Below are 23,485 nucleotides of genomic sequence, written 5' to 3' on the forward strand. Positions count from 1 at the left end.
ATGAGGTGATGAAGTTACACTTGTATGCAATTCACTACTAAAATGTTTGCCATCCGATATCTTATAATGGCTTTCTGCCAGAAGTCAGAGAGCTCTGGATGAGTTCTGCACAGCTGCCATTTTTTCCCTATGCTTCCTACTAGAGTTCTCTCCTCCGTGTGCACATGCTACTCTTCCATCAGAAAAGCATGCATCACAACTTTGTTCATTTGCACAATTTCTGTCATTCACTTTTGCTTGTAAATGTCCGCACTAGCTATCCTTGTGTAACATTATGAGCTGGATTTGCCTGTCTTTGCAATTTAGTTCATGTTTGTTTTCACTAAATCCCGGGATAAGAGAAGGATGGAATGACAATATTACAATCTGCCCAAGCCTAGATGTTCCTCTACATTTCAAAGGCGTAGCTACATAGGGCTTCTTGGAGAACATATTGTCTGGGTGAAAGCAGTTCCAGGCAGTCAGATTGACAGATAATTATCTCTGTCATTTTCTTTATCATCTCCCTTCAGAGACAGAGGCAGAAAAAGGAGGAAATGTCAGATCCGTTGTCTCGACAGGATGCCATTTTTAGAGAGGAAATAAAATAAATTCTCCACTGACGACAACCTTTAATCTAAGTCATTCTCAGGAAACATTGAATAATGGCTGTCAAGGGAGTTAATTTGAAAAGTTGTGTATTTACTTAATTGATCAAGCAATGGTTAGGTGCCAGAAAGAGTGTGTACTAAGGAAGTAATTACTGAATTCAAGATTGTCTGTTAGAATTACAGATCTGAAATTCCTTGAAAATTAGCAAGGTACAGCGAAAGATGAGACGCCTTACTAATATCCCAAAATGCACCTACAAATCTATTACAGACCAATGATTATGGTGAGTGGTCACCCCAGCCTGGTACCTATCCTGACATTTGTTAGAGCAGCCTTTCTCAACCCAGTCCTCGGGTCACACCAGCCGTACCATACATTTAATGTGCTCCAACACCATGCACACCTGAAAACTAGTCAACTAATCAGCAAGCGTTTTTTTATTTGAACCAGGTGTGCTGGATTTAGGATACGTCAAATATATGTAATGTCTGGTGGGTCCCGATGACTGGGTTGATGATGACGGCATTGAAGTCCCCGTTCTTACACGTGAGAGTTCTGACTCGGAGACGGAGCGCTGGGGCGGTGAGCGGCGCTGGTACCCGGGGCTCACGTCCTGATAGGTGGGGCTGTCGTCGTCCAGCATGGCGCCCTGGTCCAGAGGCTCCTCCTCCAGGTGAGAGGTCACATCGTCCGGGCACATCTGGTGGTCCATCCCATTCTGGCTCAGGTTGCAGTGGACAGCTGCAGGGAGAGATAAGAGGGAAGGAGGGGACAAACACGGTTAAATAAACTATAGGACACCAATGTGTACAGTATAGATGTGTGTCTGTGAACCAACCATCATCTTGCTACTTGGTAAGTGTACACTGCAAGTCTGAATCACATTCAGGATCATGGTGAAATTCTCAAATTCAGTTGAGGAATGTAAAGATGTTATACTATAGAATACTGTAATGTAAGTGGGGACTTGAATAGTAGAAGCAAAGGTACCAGCGTTACAGGGTTTACTTCTTGCCGGTAATAGCCGGCTCTTGGGCATTTTTTTATTTAAGCCAATAAATAAAATTGCCGCCGGCCAATTGTCCGGGAAATTAAGAAAAAAAAACCTTTGTGAAATAATGCTTTTTAACCTATTCATTGATGGAAATACCAGTTGAGGGAAATACATTTGACTGGTCATGACTGGTCTATAGGCCTAGGGAAATGTGCATCATTTTGTGGAATTGTACAGCATACAGATAGAGCCTTTGAGCAGAAAATCTCAAAACAGCAAATGCAGAGGAAGGCTTCATCAGCATGTCACACACCACTTTGCAATGAGCTAGAGGCAGTATGCATTTTGAAAACATAATGAACTGTTTGAAACCGGAACGTCTTACCTTGCTTCAAAGTAGCCTAGCCAAAATCAATACCATATCCGTGGAGGCAATTATTTTATATCAACAGTCTTTCATTGTCCAGTAGCCAAAAAGCACAATCCTAATCATATTAACCCATGCTAGTTGTAGCATATTAGATTTCATTTTTAAAATTTTATTTCACCTGTATTTAACCAGGTAGGCTTGTTGAGAACAAGTTCTCATTTACAACTGCGACCTGGTCTAGATAAAGCAAAGCGACACAAACAACAAACAGAGTTACACATGGAATAAACAAGCGTACAGTCAATAACACAATAGAAAAAAAGAAAGTCTATATACAATGTGTGCAAATGGAATGAGGTGGTAAGGCAATAAATAGGCCATAGTAGCGGAGAAATTACAATTTAGCAAATTAAAACTGGAGTGATAGACGGGGAGATGATGATGTGCAAGTAGAAATACTGGTGTGCAAAAGAGCAGAAAAGTAAATAAAAACAATATGGGGATGAGGTAGGTAGATTGGGTGGGCTATTTACAGATGGTCTATGTACAGCTGCAGCGATCGGTTAGCTGCTCAGATAGCTGATGTTTAAAGTTAGTGAGGGAAATATAGGTCTCCAGCTTCAGCGATTTTTGAAACTCGTTCCAGTCATTGGCAGCAGAGAACTGGAGGGAAAGGCGGCCAAAGGAGGTGTTGGCTTTGGGGATGAGCAGTGAGATATACCTGCTGGAGCGCGTGCTACGGGTGGGTGTTGTTATCGTGACCAGTGAGCTGAGATAAGGTGGAGCTTTACCTAGCATAGACTTATAGATGACCTGGAGCCAGTGGGTCTGGCGACAAATGTAGCGAGGGCCAGCTGACTAGAGCATACAGGTCGCAGTGGTGGGTGGTATAAGGGGCTTTGGTGACAAAACGGATGGCACTGTGATAGATTGCATCCAATTTGCTGAGTAGAGTATTGGAAGCTATTTTGTAAATGACATTGCCGAAGTCGAGGATCGGTAGGATAGTTCGTTTTACGAGGGTATGTTTGGCGGTGTGAGTGAAGGAGGCTTTGTTGTGAAATAGGAAGCAGATTCTAGATTTAATTTTGGATTGGAGATGTTTAATATGAGTCTGATAGGAGAGTTTACAGTCTAGCCAGACACCCAGGTATTTGTAGTTGTCCACATATTCTAAGTCAGAACCGTCCAGAGTAGTGATGCTAGTCGGGCGGGCGGGTAGCGAACGGTCGAAAAGCATGCATTTGGTTTTACTAGCGTTTAAGAGCAGTTGGAGGCCACGAAAGGAGTGCTGTATGGCATTGAAGCTCGTTTGGAGGTTAGTTAACACAGTGTCCAAAGAAGGGCCAGATGTATACAGAATGATGTCATCTGCGTAGAGGTGGATCAGGGAATCACCCACAGCAAGAGCGACATCAATATATACAGAGAAAAGAGTCGGCCCGAGAATTGAACCCTGTGGTACCCCCATAGAGACTGCCAGCGGTCCGGACAACAGGCCCTCCGATTTGACACACTGAACTGAAAAGTAGTTGGTGAACCAGGCGAGGCAGTCATTTGAGAAACCAAGGCTGTCGAGTCTGCCGATAAGAATACGGTGATTGAGTACGGTGATTGAGTCGAAAGCCTTGGCCAGGTCGACGAAGACGGCCGCACAGTACTGTCTTTTATCGATGGCGGTTATGATATCATTTAGTACCTTGAGCGTGGCTGAGGCGCACCCGTGACCAGCTTGGAAACCGGATTGCACAGCGGAGAAGGTAGGGTGGGATTCAAAATGGTCAGTGATCGGTTTATTAACTTGGCTTTCGAAGACTTTAGAAAGGCAGGGCAGGATGGATATGGGTCTATAACAGTTTGGGTCTAGAGTGTCACACCCTTTGAAGAGAGGGATGACCGCAGCATCACCCCTCTGTCTAAATTTCAAACTGATATTTTTATCAGTCACATGAAACCGCTCGCATGTGCTGTGCTTTTTGACAATGGTGTTTTACCATTACAGTGACTTCAGAAAAGTATTAATTTGGTTGTGTTACAGCCTGAATTCAAAATGAATTCAATTTACATTTTCTCTCACCCATCTAAACAAAACAAGTGTTTAGAAATTTTTGCAGATGAAATATTGAATTTACATAAGTATTAAAACCCCTGAGTTAATACTTTGTAGAAGCACCATTGGCAGTGATTACAACTGTTAATCTTTCTGGATAAGTCTAAGAACTTTGTATACCAGGATTGTACAATATTTGCATATTCTTAAAAAAATTCTTCAACATCAGTCAAGTTGATTGTTAATCATTGCTAGACAGCCATTTTCAAGTCTTACATAGATTTTCAAGCAGATGTAGCCCTTTCCTGCAGTCAAATTACCTAGTGGCCTCATGGGTGGAATGTTTATTAATTATGCAAAATATTAAACATTATTTCAAAGAAACACCAGATTTTCGGCGGGTTTTATGTCTAACGCTTTTGTTGTATTTCAGTCTTCTGTGATGTATATAAAGTGTAGTATTGGGATACAAACTCAAAATTGAATACATTTCAACTATCTGATATGGTACAGGTTAAAAAAAAGCAAAAAAAACCTTTAAGCCCATAACCATGTGTGTGGGGTGTTTACAATTGTTTCAAAGTAGATTTGTTGAAGACGACCAAGAATCACTGTGACCCTGATTTAGCCCACTGCAGTAAAAAGTTTAAGCCAAAACTGTAACTAGGCCATTCCAAACCTTCCAATGCCATCTTGGTAAGCAACTCAAGTGTATATTTGGCCTTGTGTTTTAGGTTATTGTCCTGCTGAAAGGTGAATTTGTCTCTCAGGGTCTGTTGGAAAGCAGACTGAAAAATAAAAAAAGGAAAACGCTGCTGCTCATGATCCCAGGTGATTTTATTATAACGTTTCGACTCTTAGGTCATGAGCAACAGTGTGCAGTGTTTTCCTTTTTATTTTTCATGAATTCACCCACAACTCCAGCACCTGCAAAAAGTACCTGGATCTGCGTATGTTCGTCAGCTTTTGAACATGAACTCTACCATACAGCACTCCTTTTTACAAGCCTACCGGTCCTTTGACATTATGGCTGAAAGAACAGACTCAAAATGGCGGGCCAAAGCAAATAATTTGAGTTCTCAGAGTATGATTACTCCAGGATCATAATGAAGGACTCGCTTTTTGATGAAACTGGCCCAACAGACTGCAATGCAGACTCAGTTTTCACATCTCGCAAAAATCTACATATCCGTGAAACAAAACAGTAATTATCATGCAGTCACCTTGAGTGATTATCTAAGGCATAAAATAATTCCACAAGGATTACGGATACAGAAAGCACCTTCTCTTGGTTTGAACAAACCCTTCTTTTGTGACCGATGGTGCGAGATTCTTAATAAATATTCCTTTGATTTAATGGCTCTGACCATACAAGAAGTCAGAACAATTGAGCATGACGAGAGATCAAGTGACACAGCTAAATATTGATCTAGAAAGCAAGATCACCAATAAAGGACAAAAAAAAGAGAACATTGATCAATGTGGGAAAAAAAGGGACAGCCGGAGACAGCCAATTGGCACTCTCCCACGCAGCAAGCTGGAAGGGTAAACGCCAGCCCAGCCATAATCCTAGAGGGCCACTAATGTGGCGATCAACCTCCCTTCACATCCGACTCCAGTGACCAATTAAGAGGCAGAGCGTCTTCTTTTTTGGAGAATCCTGATGGACAACATCATCGAAAAGGCCGTCATCACAACCACAGCCCACCCTGCTTCCCAGCAAGAAATGCTGGAGAGGACAACGAAGGAAGACGGCAACACCCGAAGTCCCCCCCCACACATCGGGGCGGCAGCGTAGCCTAGTGGTTAGAGCGTTGGACTAGTAACCGAAAGATGGCAAGATTGAATCCCCGAGCTGACAAGGTACAAATCTGTCGTTCTGCCCCTGAACAAGGCAGTTAACCCACTGTTCCTAGGCCGACTTTGAAAATAAGAATTTGTTCTTAACTGACTTGCCTAGTTAAATAAAGGTAAAAAAAAAAAAGAATAATAAAAAATTCAAAATGGAGCAAGACACGGCAATTAACTTGTCCAACAGGTCTATATCTGATACATGTTTGTCTGCCCTAGGTAAGGGACTATCATTTGTCCCAACATCACAGGCCAATGACTTTGATACAGTTAAAGACTTTTGAGTGACGCAGTTTGAGTGACTGAGCTTTTGAGTGACGCAGTTTGAGTGACGCAGTTTTGGGGTAATGGGGTAGCCCCCTATACACCTGCCAATGTAAATCCATTGAATGAGACTAGTAACCAGACAGGAGCGTGTTAATGCTCTTCCAATTGATAACCTGAATAACAATGAACTTGACTCTCGCTTTGAAGACATAAGGGAAAACGCATATCTTAAGAGCAAAATACCACCCAAAATAAGTCCCCCTTGAAAACTATGAATGAGCACCTTTGTTTCACCATTAATTATGCCCTGTCACAAATCAGTTTTATTAAGGACAAAACCCTCCCTCTACAGATCTCTATAGGAAACCACCCTCAGGAGGTGACAGCTTCCAGCCACGTCCACTTATTTAAAAAAAAAAAGTCTCACTGTTAGTCAATTCAGCCGCATCAGAAGAATATGCAGCTCTGATGCTTCTTACCAGAAACAGACCACGGACCTCACAAAATTCAAAGGGTTACAAAAGACAAATTGGATAAAACATGCAAATGATTGTTTTGAAGGGCTAACACACTTGGAAAGCCTTCAACCAAAAGTGAAAGAAAAAGCAGAATATTCACCATTGGGAAAGGCATTTAAAAGGACATTATCAGGAAGCACTGGTACATTATTGATACTGACCCACAACTGAAACCCATCTTCAAAAAGGGAATCTTTCTGGGTCTACAGGCTCAACACACAGTCTCCTTTGGCCTTAACTTAAAACGGTTTTTATAGTTCCAAAATGTCAAAATGCTTTTTTTGCCCAAATTGAATATTGTGAGAGATCACACAAAAGTATGTGGACACCTGCTCGTCGAACATGTCATTCCAGAATCATGGGCATTAATATGGAGTTGGTCTCCCATTTGCTTCTATAACAGCCTCTACTCTTCTGGGAAGGCTTTCCACTAGATGTTGGAACATTGCTGCAGGGATTGCTTCCATTCAGCCACAAGAGCATTAGTGAGGTCGGCACTGATGTTGGGTGATTAGGCCTGGCTCGCAGTCGGCATTCCAATTCAACAGGAAAGGGTCTTCTCCAAAGTTGGAAGCACAGAATTGTCTAGAATGTCATTGTATGCTGTAGCATTGATATCCCTTCACTGGAACTAAGGGACCTAGCCCAAACCATGAAAAACATCCCCAGACCATTATTCCTCCTCCACCAAACTTTACAGTTGGCACTAGCATTGGGGCAGGTAGCGTTCTCCTGGCATCCGCCAAACCCAGATTCATCCGTCGCTGCCAGATGGCGAAGCGTGAGTCATCATTCTAGAGAACGCGTTTCCAGCTTTTACACCACTCCAGCCAACGCTTGGCATTGTGCATGGTGAGCTTAGGGTTTTGTGCGGCTGCTCGCCCATGGAAACCAATTTCATGAAGATCCCGACCAACAGTTCTTGTGCTTGAGTTACTTCCAGAGGCAGTCTGGAACTCGGTAGTGATTGTTGCAACTGAGGATAGATGATTTTTACACGCTACAGCCCTCATTGGTCCCGTTCTGTGAGCTAGTGTGGCCTACCACGTCACGGTTGAGCCGTTGTTGCTCCTAAACACTTCCACTTTACAAAAATAGCACTTACAGTTGACTGGGGTAGCTCTAGCTGGGCAGAAAGTTGACGAACTGACTTGTTGGAAAGGTGGCATCCTATGGCCCTGGCCCACAGTGTTCTATTGGTCAGAGCCTACAGTATGGCAGTGGAACGCTCCACTACCGCCAGTGTCACGGTCAACATTTTGGATGTCAATGAGTTCCCACCCTTCTGCTCCCCCTCAGTGTTTGTGTAAGTAACAGGACTCTACTGGATCACTGGGCACCTGACCAAAATCAGCCTTATATTCCTTATATATATTTTTGATAGATTACATTAGGTCATGTCTATGGCCAGGAGTTTTCCATGACCACGTTACGTGACCATGACTATCTCCTAGAACTGGGATCCAGACTGTAGTTTTGTTCCAAGATGGCGTAGCAGTCAGACGTCTTTGTCCTCGTCTTGTCCCGTGTATATATCTTTTATCTTTTTTCTTCACATATCTTTTTATATTTTTCCTAAACCTCAACTTCAATATACTCTCCTGCAACCCGCCTCACCCAATGTGGTATGGATCTGCTATTTTTTAAAGTATTTTCTTTACTTTCGAACCAGAATCCCCCAACAGAAGCTAGCCAGCTAACTAGCTACTAGATAGTAGTCAGCTAATCACTGGTAGCGGTCATCAGCTAACCTCTATCTCGGAAATCCCTCGCCAGTTTGCACAACGCGATTCAAACCAGAGCATACCGGACTTATTTTCTCTCCATATCTCCGGATTCCTACCGCAAGCTCTGAACCTTTTCACCTGGATCATCGCAGCTAGCTAGCTGCAATCCGAGTTGCTACTCCTGGCTAACGTCTCCGTCCCAAAGCAAGCACCAATTAGCCTGGAGCTAGCCCATGCTAGACCCATCTCTCAGCTAGCTGAAGAGGTCCATCAGCCACTCCTTGGGTTACAATACCTATTTTGCCAATTAGCCTGGAACCCTTTTACTACACGAAGCCCTGCTGAGTCCATGCGTGATGGATATCGACGTAATCTGCCGGAGGGTTCTTTTTGCAACAGGCCCCTCTGTTGCGACGTCCCCTCAATGCACATCTGCTAGCCGCTGCCCGCTAGCTGTCTAGAGCATATCGGACTGTTAGCTGAATAGGTCAATCGTCCAATTTCTTGGGCCACTATACCTATTTTGCCAATTGGACTGGGCACCTTTACCACACGGAACCCTACAAATCCATCACGGCTGGTCTGCCGACGGAACCGTACGAGGAGGCTCCGCATGAGGGGGCTACAACAGACTTCTTCCGTTGCGACGTACCTATAATGCCCTTCTGCTAGCTTGCTAGCCCCGGCCCGCTAGCTGTCTGAATCGCCGTGTCTCCAGCCAGCTTAACTACTCACAGGACCCCTATGATCACCCGGCTACGCATGCCTCTCCCTAATGGCAATATGCCTTGTCCATTGCTGTTCTGGTTAGTGATTGTCTTATTTCACTGTAGAGCCTCTAGCCCTGCTCAATATGCCTTAGCTAACCCTTCAGTTCCACCTCCCACACATGCGGTGACATCACCTGGTTAAAATGATGTTTCTAGAGACAATATCTCTCTCATCGTCACTATACGCCTAGGTTTACCTCCACTGTATTCACATCCTACCATACCTTTGTCTGTACATTATGCCTTGAATCTATTCTATCGCGCCCAGAAACCTGCTCCTTTTACTCTCTGTTCCGAACGTACTAGACGACCAGTTCTTATAGCCTTTAGCCATACCCTTATCCTACTCCTCCTCTGTTCCTCTGGTGATGTAGAGCTTAATCCAGGCCCAGCAGTGCCTAGCTCCACTCCCATTCCCCAGGCACTCTCATTTGCTGATTTCTGTAACTGTAAAAGCCTTGGTTTCATGCATGTTAACATTAGAAGCCTCCTCCCCAAGTTTGTTTTATTCACTGCCTTAGCACACTCTGCCAACCCGGATGTCCTAGCCGTGTCTGAATCCTGGCTTAGGAAGACCACCAAAACCCCTGAAATTTCCATCCCTAACTATAACATTTTACGACAAAATAGAACTGCCGAAGAGGGCGGAGTGGCAATCCACTGCAGAGATAGCCTGCAGAGTTCTGTCATACTATCCAGGTCTGTGCCCAAACAATTCGAGCTTCTACTTTCCAAAAACAAGTCTCTCACCGTTGCCGCTTGCTATAGACCATCTTATGCCCCCAGCTGTGCCCTGGACACCATATGTGAATTGATTGCCCCCCATCTATCTTCAGAGCTTGTGCTGCTAGGTGACCTAAACTGGGACATATTTAACACCCCGGCCATCCTACAATCTAAGCTAGATGCCCTCAACCTCACACAAATGATCAAATGAACCTACCAGGTACAACCCCAAATCCATAAACACAGGCACCCTCATAGATATCATCCTAACCAACTTGCCCTCCAAATACACTTCTGCTGTCTTCAACCAAGATCTCAGCGATCACTGCCTCATTGCCTGCATCCGTAATGGGACTGCGGTTAAACGACCACCCCTCATCACTGTCAAACGCTCCCTAAAACACTTCAGCGAGCAGGCCTTTCTAAATCGACCTGGCCCGGGTATCCTGGAAGGATATTGACCTCATCCCGTCAGTAGAGGATGCCTGGTTATTACCACACGGAACCCTACAAATCCATCACGGCTGGTCTGCCGACGGAACCGTACGAGGAGGCTCCGCATGAGGGGGCTACAACAGACTTCTTCCGTTGCGACGTACCTATAATGCCCTTCTGCTAGCTTGCTAGCCCGGCCCGTGTGGCCTATCAACTCCCAAGATTAGGCTGGTGTAACCGATGTGAAATGGCTAGCTAGTGAGCCGGGTGCACGCTAATAGCGTTTCAAACGTCACTCGCTCTGAGACTTGGAGTAGTTGTTTCCCTTCCTCTGCATGGCAGTTGTCGATGTGTTCCTGGTTTGAGCCCAGGTAGGAGCGAGGAGAGGGACGGAAGCTATACTGTTACACTGGCAATACTAAAGTGCTTATAAGAACATCCAATAGTCAAAGGTATATGAAATACAAATCGTATAGAGAGAAATAGTCCTATAATTCCTATAATAGCTACAACCTAAAACTTCTTACCTGGGAATATTGAAGACTCATGTTAAAAGGAACCACTAGCTTTCATATGTTCCCATGTTCTGAGCAAGGCACTTAAACATTAGCTTTCTTACATGGCACATATTGCACTTTTACTTTCTTCTCCAACACTTTGTTATGCATTATTTAAACCAAATTGAACATGTTTCATTATTTATTTGAGGTTAAATTGATTTTATTGATGTATTATATTAAGTTAAATAAGTGTTCATTCAGTATTGTTGTAATTGTCATTATTACAAAAAATAATCGTCCGATTAATCGGCATCGGCGGTTTTTGGTCCCCCAATAATCGTTATCGGTGGTGAAAAATCACAATCGGTCGACATCTAGTTTGTTTACGCCATGTGTAACTCTGTGCTCTTGTATGTGTCGAACTGCTTTGCTTTATCTTGACTAGGTCGCAGTTGTAAATGAGAACTTGTTCTCAACTACCTGGTTAAATAAAGGTGAAATAAAAATAAAAATGACGGTGCCACATTGAATGTCACCAGGCTCTTCGGTAAGGCCATTCTACTGCCAATGTTTGTCTATGGGATTGCATGGCTGTGTGCCCAAATTTATACACTGGTCAGCAACGGGTGTGGCTGAAATAGCCAAATCCACCTACTTTTGTGTGATATATATAAAAACTGTAAATATTGATCACATTCCTTGTGTATGGTCATATACTTTTATACTGTGAACCTGTTATACATTTTTACCTCCTGTTTCAGGAAGTGATTTCACTGAGTACTGCCCATACATGCATACGACCTTCCACCCCCACCTGGGATATGGATGCCTGATGAAGACCTGGGAGCATGAGCAGCAGTGTGCAGCGTTTTCCTCCTTCAACTCCAGCACCTGCAAAAAGGTACCTGGATGTGCGCATCTTCTTCAGCTTTTGGAAAGCAGACAACCAGGTTTTGCCTGTGCTTAGCTCTATTCAGTTTATTTTTAACCCCCCCCAAAAATAAAACTCTAGTCCTTGCCAATGACAAGCATAACCATACTTGAAAATATGAAGAGTGGTACTCAGTGATGTGTTGGATTTGCCCCAAACATAGCGTTTTCTATTAGGGACAAAGTTAATTTCTTTACCACATTTCTTTGCAGTTTTACTTTAGTGCCTTACTGCAAACAGGATGCATGTTTCGGAATATTTTTATTCTGTACAGGCTTCCTTCTTCTCACTCTGTCATTTAGATTAGTATCGTGGAGTAACTACAATGTTGTTGAGTCATCCTCAGAGTTTAAAATGGGGAGAAAATAGTTTTAAAGTTACCATTGGCCTCATGGTGAAATCCCTGAGCGGTTTCCTTCCCCTCTGGCAACTGAGTTAATAAGGACACCTGTATCTTTGTAGTGACTGTGTGTATTGATACACCATCCAAAGTGTTATTAATAACTTCAGATAGTCAATGTCAACCTCCCTGGTCTTTGTGGTTGAATCTTAGTTTGAAATTCACTGCTCGACTGAGGGACTTAAAGATAATTGTGTGTGTGGGGTACAGAGATGAGCTACAGTTGTCATTCAAAAATCATGCTAAACACTTAGTGTAGTCAATGCAACTTATTACTTAACTTGCCTAGTGCCTTGTGTGCATTGCTGCACTTGTGATGAAATATTCAATTAAACATTTTTAAGCTAAATGATCTGATCAGTTGCATCAGACTCATTGCTTTTTAACGTGTTTTTTAGCCTAGGCCTAGTGGTTGTATGAATTTGGGATCTATCGTCCCAGAGTTTGTTTGGGAAAGGCCATTTCTTTCTCGACAGGCTGACCAATAGAATATGTAAACTTTTCTACTTTGGGGATAGTAGATTGACATGGGCCAGTGATTTTGCTATTCTTTACTCATCTTGTTCTCTGAGGAAAAGTAAACGTGTACAGCTATTCTAACACCTTCAAAGTGCGCATCAGAATTCGGTAAGGACAGTAGATCGTTGCATCCTCAACTTGCATGTTCTGTTAATATGAATGACCATAATCTAAATGTGATTTGTCATTCTGAGCACCATGGGTGGACGCCCTAATCAGGATACGCACCCGATGCATATGGGTCTGGTAAATTTCTCAAAATGTCCGGTAAATGAAAATGCCGCACCACATTTTACTAACTGAAACTGTACCACATTTGAGTTCTTGGTGCATGTTGTTCTATTAGAATATCACTAGAGGGCAGCAGATAACATCCTTTGGTAGAGTGGCCAACATTATCTTACTTTGAGGACATTCAACATTTAGGTCCAAAGCTTTTTATAACACTGACATTCATTACATAAATCACACATATTGATAAAATGTAGATTGTGGGCACTATTTGAAGTCTAATAAAAAAACAGACAGAAAAGTACTGTCAGGCCTTACCATGGAATAGTTTTGAAAATCCAAACCTTACACACATAAATAAAATGCACAAACTCTTTGCTCGAGGTCAAAGATTAAAACCGTTTCCTTGACTGTAATCTCTAAAAACACATTCACTCTAATCCAGTCTAACCCCACACTATTTTTGATTATTTTCATACATTTCCACGACAGGCAAATTTGTGTCGGGGGGGGAGATAAAAAAAGAAAAATGACACGTCCATAAATCTGATGTAAGTCATGTTGGAGCGATGCCAGGTGGGGGAGAGCTGCCAAAGTCTGTTCTGGGCCACTGTCACCAAGAGATTACAGGAAACCCAACAAGGAAAACACATTTTTTTAAAAGTGTTTTTCCTTATAATAGAGTAAGGAGGCAAGACGCCCGTCAGAACCTGAAGCAGAAGCTCTACCATTTCAGTCCACGACAATGTAAAGCAGAGGATACCACAAAGGGTTACTGGACAAAGTCCTGCCGGATTTGATTGGGACAATTATAGGCTACAAGACTATACTGAACAAAAATATAAAAATGCAACATACAACAATGAAAGATTTTACTGAGTTACAGTTCATAAGGAAATCTGTCAATTTAAAATACATTCAGTAGGCCATAATCTATGGTTTTCACATGACTGGGAATACAGATATGCATAGGTTTGTCACAGATACAAAAAAAATAAGTAGGGACGTGTATCAGAAAACCAGTCAGTATCTGGTGTGACCATTTGCCTCATGCAGCTTGACACATCTCCTTCACATTGTCTTCAATGGCTGAAGTTGCTGGATATTGGCGGGAACTGGAACACCCTGTCGTACAAGTCGATCTAGAGCATTCCAAACATGGTTAATGTGTGACATTGTCTGGTGAGTGTGCAGGCCATGGAAGAACTGGGACATTTTCAGCTTCCAGGAATGGTGTACAGATCCTCGCCACATGGGGCTGTGCATCATCATGCTGAAACATGAGGTGATGGTGGCGGATGAATGGCACGACAATGGGCCTCAGGATCTCGTCACGGTATCTCTGCATTCAAATTGCAATTGTGTTCGTTGTCCGTAGCCTGCCCATACCATAACCCCCACCGCAATCAATGGGGCACTCTGTTCACAACGTTGGCATCAGCAAACCGCTCGCCCACACGACGCCATACACGTGGTATGCGGCTGGTTGGACGTACTGCCAAATTCTCTAAAACGAAGTTGGAGGCGGCTTATGGTAGAGAAATAACATTCAATTACCTGGCAACAGCTCTGGTGGATATTCTTACAGTCAGCATGCCAATTGCATGCTCCCTCCAAACATCTGTGGCATTGTGTTGTGTGACTAAACTGCACATTTTAGAGTGGCCTTTTATTGTCCCCAGCACAAGGTGCACCTGTGTAATGATCATGCTGTTTAATCAGCTTCTTGATATGCCACACCTGTCAGCTGAATTTATTATCTTGGCAAAGGAGAAATTCTCATCAACAGGGACGTAAACAAATGTATGCACAGAATTTGAGCGAAATAAGCTTTTTGGGTGTATGGAAAATTTCATTGATATTTTATTTCAGCTCATGAAACATGGGACCAACTCTTAACATGTTGCGTTTATGTTGTTGTTTATTGTATTATCAACAAATAAATAATTCAATGTGAGAGAAGTGTGTTTCAAATCTGAGCTGATAGAAACAAAATGTACATTAGACAACTAGACATAAACCCCTGAGAGCTTCAAATCCAAGCAATAGTAAACACGCAATGGCAGCAAAACATGAACTCCACTGAACCCTTACAATGACACCTCCTTATCACCATTTTTAATCAGCCTACTGACTTGTTGACAAGGCTAGGTGACTACCAGATACATCTGGTGTCGTTTCAGTTTCACGCTCTGAGTAGTCTCCCTAGGCAGACGGGTTGCATCCCACAATGTAAAACAATATTCCGGTATTCACCCTAGTTCTGGGACTTCCAAGATTGAGAGGAACGAGGCAGAAACCATGATGCATTCTCCTTCAAATAGAAAGGGCAATATACATGAGAGGGCCATGTTTTAAACAAAGGCAACTTAGGATGCAGGGCACGGAGCTCTCCTCCTGCTCTCTCCCTCTTTCCCCCTCTCCATATCGTTACTCATTGCATGACTGGTGTTCAACCATTCTGGAGCAGCAATTCATTATGCATTCTCTGTTAAGTGTGTCTGTACAGTTACAGCAATACTGAGATAGAGAGAGATTCAAAAGGTATAGAGGGCGAGGGATGGAAGGAGAGGTGAGGGACGGAGATGTGAAGAAAGGATGGAGGGAGAGTTGCCTGGTCTGTGTCCTGTTGGAGGGCGGCTTAGTGGGGTAGGTGGGGGTTGAAGAAAAAGGATGCTTTTTTCCCTGCAACAGTTACTATATATAGCTCAGAACATTCACCCCCCCCCTTCCTCTCTGACATGTGCTGTGCGTACATCGTGAGGCAGAGTCAATGAGGGGGAAAGAGAGAGAAAGAGCTGAATGGAAAATACATAGACCCACCATCTTGGCAGTTGGCATTACTCTATCAATGGTCTGGAAGGACAAAGGTTGGTCATGAATCTTAAGGTCGTACGAGTGTTACAACATACCAGCCCTGGAATAGCTCGTCCCAATGTCCTTGTGTTTTATCACCTGTATAAAAGGACTCATATCACGCTGTCGTAATGGTATAGCTTCAGACAACAATAATCTTGTCAAATCAAATTTTATTGTCACATGCGCCGAATACAACAAGTATAGACCTTAGTGAAATGCTTACTTACATGCTCTTAACCAATAATGCAGTTGAAGTAAACAAATAAAAATACAAATGAAAAAAAATTACACATAATTAAAAGAGCAACAATAAATAACAGTAACGAGGTGACGAGTTCAGATTTCTAAACTTTGAATATTATTAATCATTAGTTATGCTAGAGACATGAGGGGTGCCATAGTCTAGGGTCTACACCAGCAGTTAATGGGTATCTGTAGGAGGAATGGATATGATCAGTGCAATTAAGCTTGGAATGTGCTAAGTGTAGGGAAGATGATCACATGGCAGCACTGATAAGGGGAGAGAGCTGTGGATTAGTGATGAAGGGGAAGGAACAGTTTATTGCCCGTATCACTAGCCTTCCCTGTAGCTCAGTTGGTAGAGCATGGTGTTTGCAACGCCAGGGTTGTGGGTTTGATTCCCACGGGGGGCCAGCCCAGAAAAAAAAAATTATGAAATGAAATGTATGCATTCACTACTGTAAGTTGCTCTGGATAAGAGCGTCTGCTAAATGACTAAAAATGTAAATGTAAAGCAATAAAGATGCAATGTTTAGCAAGAAGGAGGAGACTCCACCCCAAATTGGAGTATATATATATATATATATATATATATATACACACACACACATACACACCACCACTGGTAGAACCATGTCATCATTGTTCAGCTGTTTGATCCTTTGGGATGAGCTGTCATAGTGTCCGTTGAGTTCTTACTCTGATATTTAGAACCTAACAGAGGCTATATACAAGGGATACTGGTACAGAGTCAATGTGCGGGGGCACCGGTTAGTCAAGGTAATATGTGCATGTAGGTAGAGGTAAAGTGACTATGCATATATAATAAAGTGAGTAGCAGCAGCTTAATGGGAGGGGGGGGTAAATGCAAATAGTCTGTGTAGTCATTTGGTTAGCTGTTCAGGAGTCTTATGGCTTGGGGGTGGAAACTGTTAAGCCTTTTGGACCTAGAGTTGGCGCTCCGGCAGAGAGAACACTATGACTAGGGTGGCTGGAGTCTGACAATTTTTTGGGCCTTCCTCTGACACCGCCTGGTACAGAGTCCTGGATGGCAGGAAGCTTGGTCCCAGTCATGTACGCCGCCGTACACACTACCCTCTGTAGTGCCTTGCGGTCGGAGGCCGAGCAGTTGCCATACCAGGCGATTGCTCTCGATGGTGCAGCTGTAGAACTTTGAGGATCTGATGACCCATGCCAAATCTTTTCAGTCTCCTGAGGGGGAATAGGCATTGTCGTGCCCTCTTCAACTGTCTTGGTGTGTTTGGACCTTGTCAGTTTGTTGATGATGTGGACACCAAGTGACTTGAAGCTCTCAACCTGCCCCACTACAGCCCCATCGATGAGAATGGGGGCGTGCTCGGCCCTCCTTTTCCTGTAGTCCACGATCATCTCCTTTGTCTTGATCACGTTAAGGGAGAGGTTGTTATCATGGCACCACACTGCCATGTCTCTGACCTCCCTATAGGCTGTCTCATCGTTGTCGGTGATCATGCCTAGCACTGTTGTGTCGTCGGCAAACTTAATGATGGTGTTGAGTCGTGCTTGGCCATGCAGTCATGGGTGAACAGGGAGTACCGGAGGGGACTGAGGGGCCCCGGTGTTGAGGATCAGCGTGGCAGATGTGATTGAATCGTGTATAGTACTAGAAGCGAGCTAAGGAACAGTATGAGATGAGCATAGACCCTGATTTTAAGTCATATACAACTTCGATCTCAAATTTTACTTAAAGATATACAGTGATGAGCATTACAGACTTTCAGATATTACAGATATTTTTTAAGTCAGGCTGCATAAAGCCACCATATCAGCATCAACAACATCAAAGTTTGGATTGAAGACAATATAGAAGGGTGAAACAAGGTGGTTAAGGTTGTGGAAACACAAGTAGGCTATTTAAAGTCAATCTGTACTATAAATACAGGTTTTATTTTCCCTACAGGTATCCAGAGTCATATTTGAACCCACAGATCTAAAGAGAAGCCAGTATAATCAGAAGTGAAGTTTGCTCAGTGTGAGCTGGTCCCCGGGCACTCTGGCTTCGCTGTCAAAGTAGAGCAGAGTGAATTGTTTGTGCACACTGCATGACCCAGAAACCAGGCCTGGAGAAAGAGGCCAACTGACTGTAGCCCTGTACAGCACAGATGGGGCCTCAGCAGCCAACTCCCGGGACATTTTCCAAAGGTGAAGCTAATTAGTGATCCGCTAGAGGGCGTACAGGGGAAACGGGGGTGAGCGCTCTCTCTCTCCCCATTTGTACCAGGGGAGACCCTGAGGGGGGCTTGAAGAGGAGTCAGGGATTGACTGGGCTCCAGTAAAATGACAATTCATAGGCTCTGCTGCCAGCCCTGCAGCGGCTCTTTTATATACTAACAGTAGCGTCGAGCACTAACTACAAATAAGCCTTTTCAGAAGCTGCAGAAAAATCATCTTTACTTCTCTATAGATGCTCTGAACGCAAACAACTTTTGTGATTTATGGACTGAGGAAGTGTGAATAATGTTTTTTTTTTTTTATCTTTCCATGCAGTCTAACTTCTTCCATCTGCGGTTCACTCGGGCATCTCTCTTCATAGCCCATCCAAATACTAATACAGTCCTAGGCCCACTCCCCAAATTTTATCGACAAAAATGACACTGGGCAACACTGATTCTCCCTTTCTACTGTAAGCAAAAGTCTCTGCAAGCACAGTCAGAGAAGCCTGCTAAATCTCCCCAAAAGGGTAAGTGTGTGTGTGTCACCAACCGACTACCCTAGGGACTTTGAAGAGCACATTCTCTATCAGCAGGGGGAAGGCACAGTCAGATCCTTGTTACACGCTTGCTTAAAGTACTAATTGGAACTTCTTTGAAGAGGGAAAGAGGAGCTCATTGTCCCATATCTTCACCTCATGTGCCTATATGGGGGGGGGTTTGAGAGGAACTTTGTCATCCATCTATAAATGTCATGGCTAGCTCAGTTTGAGATGCATAGGTCATCTCAGCCAATGGGGCATTGACATGCATGGGTCAACTTAGTCACAAGAGCATTGAGATGAGTAGGTGATCTCAGTTGATCGGAGTTACTAAAAACATAAATCACACTAAACAGATGAGTCAATATTGTTACTACATGGGTCACATGTTTGGGTCACATATTTTCCTAACACATAATGGGCCCGTACACAAAGCCTGTGGCAAAAAGTAGATACTACTATATACAGCTATGCATGGTTAAATCCATTTGAATTCAATCACTTTCTGACAGCATCCCTTTTGATTTACACAAAACCTTCCATGCATGTTTGCCCATGGAAGAATTGGACTGAAAGTGACTTTTCTGGACATGAAATCCAATACATTCGGGATAGAAAAAGGAGCTCAAAGTTGACCCATTTTCCACACCCCACCATACCATGATATACTGGTCTTCATCACTGTATTAGATAAACAGTTGAGTTTGATATCATTTCAAATATTACAAAACAGGGGTTTTAAACGGTTTGGTAATTTGTGGGTGTCATTTCAATCATTGAACGGACCCGTCCCTTCTGACCACTGCAATTTAGCAGTTACACCATTGACATTTTAACTTCTACTTACTACCACAAAGATGACCGCCTGTCCACCCACCTTCGAACTTAAATGCTCATGTATTTCATATTATCTATATTTCTATGATTGCAATAGATTTCCTATGGAATGTTGCCAGTATAATTTAAAACATATTCCCATTCAAGTCAACATTCTCTGATGTGTGGACGTCCAACCATCTTTGTGGTACCATTTGAAAGTTGTGATTTAGTACATTCATAAGCCAAAACATGACACCAACCCTGTATTCAACAGCATGTTGTGTCTCAAATGATGGCAGGCACAACACCAAACCTCAGAAGATGTCAAATAGGAGCTAAGCTATACCATATGCGAATATGAAGGGGAAAAAAAGAAGAGTTTAGGCATTTTTAGGTAATGGACGTTTAAGGTAAAATAATGATTAAAACCAAATTATCAAATAGTTTGACAAACCTGTTTGTAAGCTTTTAAATTATATCAATCTCAACTGTTCATCTTTTCCAGTGATGAAGACACAGATGGTGGGGTCTGCAAAATAGGTCAGATTTGAGTACCTTGATTTTGGCAATCAGGTCCAAAAAAAAAAATACAAAATTCTACAACGGGCAAAAATGGATGGAAGGTTTCGTTCAAATCACAAGGTGTGCTGTCAAAATGTGATTGAATTCAAATGGATTTACCCTCATACCGATACCAGCTACTCTACTTTGGTCACGCCAGGATGCTCTGGCATAGTTCTTTGCCATAGGCTGTTTGTACAGGGCCTCATAATGTATAGGTCAACTGTGCTACTTGAATTGAGATGCATTTAGCCGTCGCAGCTAACAGGGCCTTGGCATGCATGGGTCAGCTTTGTCACTACAGGATTGACAGGTCAACTCAGTTGCTGCAAAGTTCAGGTATGAGTCAATACTGTTACTGCATGGGTTATTAGCACATCAAGTTTCACAGGTCAACTCTGTCTACATGGGTCATCTACAACCTTGAGATGCATGGGTCGGCTCCAACATTAGAATATACAGTATTAGAGTACACAGAAACAACCTTTGATGCCACTAACCATGCGCCTGACAGTACCGCCAAAGACCTGATCTAGGCCTACAGGAAGTGCTTGGGCATGGCAGGCTTGATGAGTTCATTTCCCGGCTATGCACTTTCAGACTGACTGAAGTTTGTGACATATCACAATTCTCTCCCTAATTCACCCTGACATCCTATCAAAAGTTAAGTGTTCAAACTTTGCCCGGCTCCACCATGGCCCCCAGGCTGGCCTCTGATAGGCTGTCCGATGTGAACCAGAAACTGATGCATTCTCTGAATACAAATGTGCAAAATTTAACTCACACCGTTGAGTGTGTAGCTGAGGCAGTAAGCTACAGTATTAGCGCTGGGCATCAAACAGAGTCAAATACGAAAATAGACTATAGGCTCGATTTGGAGCATAAGGACCGTGTTTAATATTTCAGCAGTTGCCACAACACTCCCAATTTAGCAACGGCAAAGAACAAAAAAAAACTAAGTGCCTAGAATAATCGTGACGGAAAAATAAGCTTTGGGGGTTTCTGTACTTTTTCGACATCAGCAGCTGCAGATTTTAAAGCTTGGTCCAACCCATAGGTATGAGGAGACTCATGGGTCTTTTCTGCAACCCCTAAAACGTTCGTCCTTCTATATGGTGAGTACAGTAGGCAAGGCAAGTGCCCTCCTGAATGACTGTGTTAGGTGAATCTCAAGAAGCCACATTTCCCAGAAACCAAAACAGGTTACAAAGGCATGCTTATGACGTCAGACTTCATGGCCGGATTATCTGGTCGCTAAAAAGACGTACAAAGACTGCTGGTTATGTGCCCAGATACCAACCAGAGTATAGTTGGTATCTTCCCTGACGTCTTAAAAAAAAATCTGTACCTGGTTGTAATAGGATTGTGACGTCTGAACAACCCCAATGGAATAGAGATATCTATCTATCTCTATAACCCAGTAAACAGAGTGTATTCTAACTCAGGTGTTCCATCATGCATAAAATGTCATTCCTTACCAAGATATCGCTCTTACAGTACCTCAAGACATCTCGCTCACCTCGTGCGAAAGATGTCATGGCACAAAAAAAATATATCGTATGCAAAAATTCAGTAAATAAGCCTCTACGGACTTCCTCTGACATCGAGTCCCTCATCTGTGCCCACATTTATATCAATGAATCTGAAATTGTCTCACTTCAGCCACTTCAAACCACGCAGCAGAATGGGACTCGGCAGACTTCATGGTCGTCCAGAGCTGTTACAAAGCAGAGTACACAGCAGGGTGCACCATGACTCTCAATACTGCGTCCCAAATGGCACCCTGTTCCCATTATAGTGTACGACCTTCGACCAGGGCGCTGATCAAAACTAGTGCACTCTAAAGGGAATAGGGTGCCATTCTGGATGGATCCTTTATTCAAAAGGAGACGGGAATCATATTTATAACTAAGAGAGGAGTTTCTAAAAAGGTAATTGGCATGTCCAGGACAGTCCTACTTTAAGTTGTTTTTCTCCCTAGTATTTTCTTAGGGCGTTTTCACACACTGTTTTGAGCTCTAGTTCGCATCAGAGTTCGACTATTTGTTACCTTGTATTATTTTTTTATATTTTTTTTATTTATTGTATTATATATATATATATTTTTTTTATCCATTTGGTCCGGGTGGTTTCACATTGACAAAATATCAAACATACAAACATTCCTGAACAAAACCACGTGTCCATGCAATCCATTTATGATTATCATGAAGCATCACTTTTGTCCCAACCTTCATATTACCTTTCAACAACATGCATGAGGAAACGGCACAATAGCCACTCTAACGGCTGTGTGAATAGGCTATATTCAGTATATATTCAGCTCCCGAGTGCAAACAAACCAAATGAAGGGGTTAAAATGTAGAGTTCGTAAAAAATGCACCAAACCAATTTGGTGTGAAAGCCCCTTTAAAAAGGTAATTCATGCTTGACTGAGTGAATAGATTCTTTTGACAGACAGTAAAACTACAGGAGTTGATGTTACATGGGAGACATCAGCAGACACGTGCTCTCAGTGCCTTGCGTCAATTGCATATTCATCAGGTCTAGAATTAGACTGTGTTACCTCATCCCTGTATCTATGTGTGTGACTCTGCCTCAGTATATAAATTGAGTGTGCGTCTGTGTAAAAAAAAAAAAAGACGCCTTCCAATTTACATCTAATCCACTTCAGTAAATTGGCAGTTACACAAGCTCAGTGGGAGGAATAGGAGGTTCTCTAATTAGTGACTGACAAAATATAGGCTGCTCTGTGAATATGAAGACAATTTGTGGGTATTTTGAAACCATAACGAATCTGGCACAATATATTTTCCATCCTAACCACTTTTATTGACTAGAATATGGCCAAAGATACTACTGAGGTTGTAATGTACTACATAAGGCTACTGAATGACTAGAACACAGAAGAAATAGCTAGAAAAGATGAATATTCTTGTGTATCACTGACAACCACAGCTTTGAGGTTAAGTATGATATCACGTAGGTGCTGTTAAAAGTGTTTTCTCCCTATACTGTGGGTGCTTCCAACAAAGCCCTGAGTAAACGAAGTGAAAGAGGCTAGTGTTGAGGCGCAACAAAGAGCCTGTCAGGTTCCTCGGGAAGTGTAGCCAGCATCTTCCCCTGGGCTGAGAGGCCACGCTGACGCCAGGGCTCTGGGCCGGGCGAAACTGTGGGATTCGATTTAGGCTTCTGAATGGACGCAAAGTGAGGAGGGTCGGGGTAGGATGCATTAGAGAGGCTGAGCAGAGAGAGGCCAGACTGAAGGGAATGGACAGGCTCGGCCAAAGGGGTAAACACTGTTTTTAAATCAAGGGTTAAGCAACTGCAAGCTAGCTAGCTAAATTGCCATAAATGTTTAATGCTTTTCGACCTGTCCTCAAATTAATATAATT

The 23,485-nt window shown here is 42.9% G+C and overlaps 1 protein-coding gene across 3 annotated transcripts in view; it reads right to left on the reverse strand.

Moving 5' to 3' along the window:
- samd12 (sterile alpha motif domain containing 12) overlaps nt 1-23,485 on the reverse strand; it is a 125,363-nt gene that overhangs the window by 90,893 nt on the left and 10,985 nt on the right. For all 3 annotated transcript variants that reach the window (XM_014177607.2, XM_014177608.2, XM_014177606.2), the window contains exon 2: nt 1,136-1,332. In XM_014177607.2, coding sequence (XP_014033082.1) covers nt 1,136-1,332 — 197 coding nt within the window. The remainder of the gene's footprint in view (nt 1-1,135; nt 1,333-23,485) is intronic.

The sequence above is a fragment of the Salmo salar genome, chromosome ssa27 (assembly GCF_905237065.1).
Source record: "Salmo salar chromosome ssa27, Ssal_v3.1, whole genome shotgun sequence".
In the NCBI taxonomy this organism is placed as follows: Eukaryota; Metazoa; Chordata; class Actinopteri; order Salmoniformes; family Salmonidae; genus Salmo; species Salmo salar.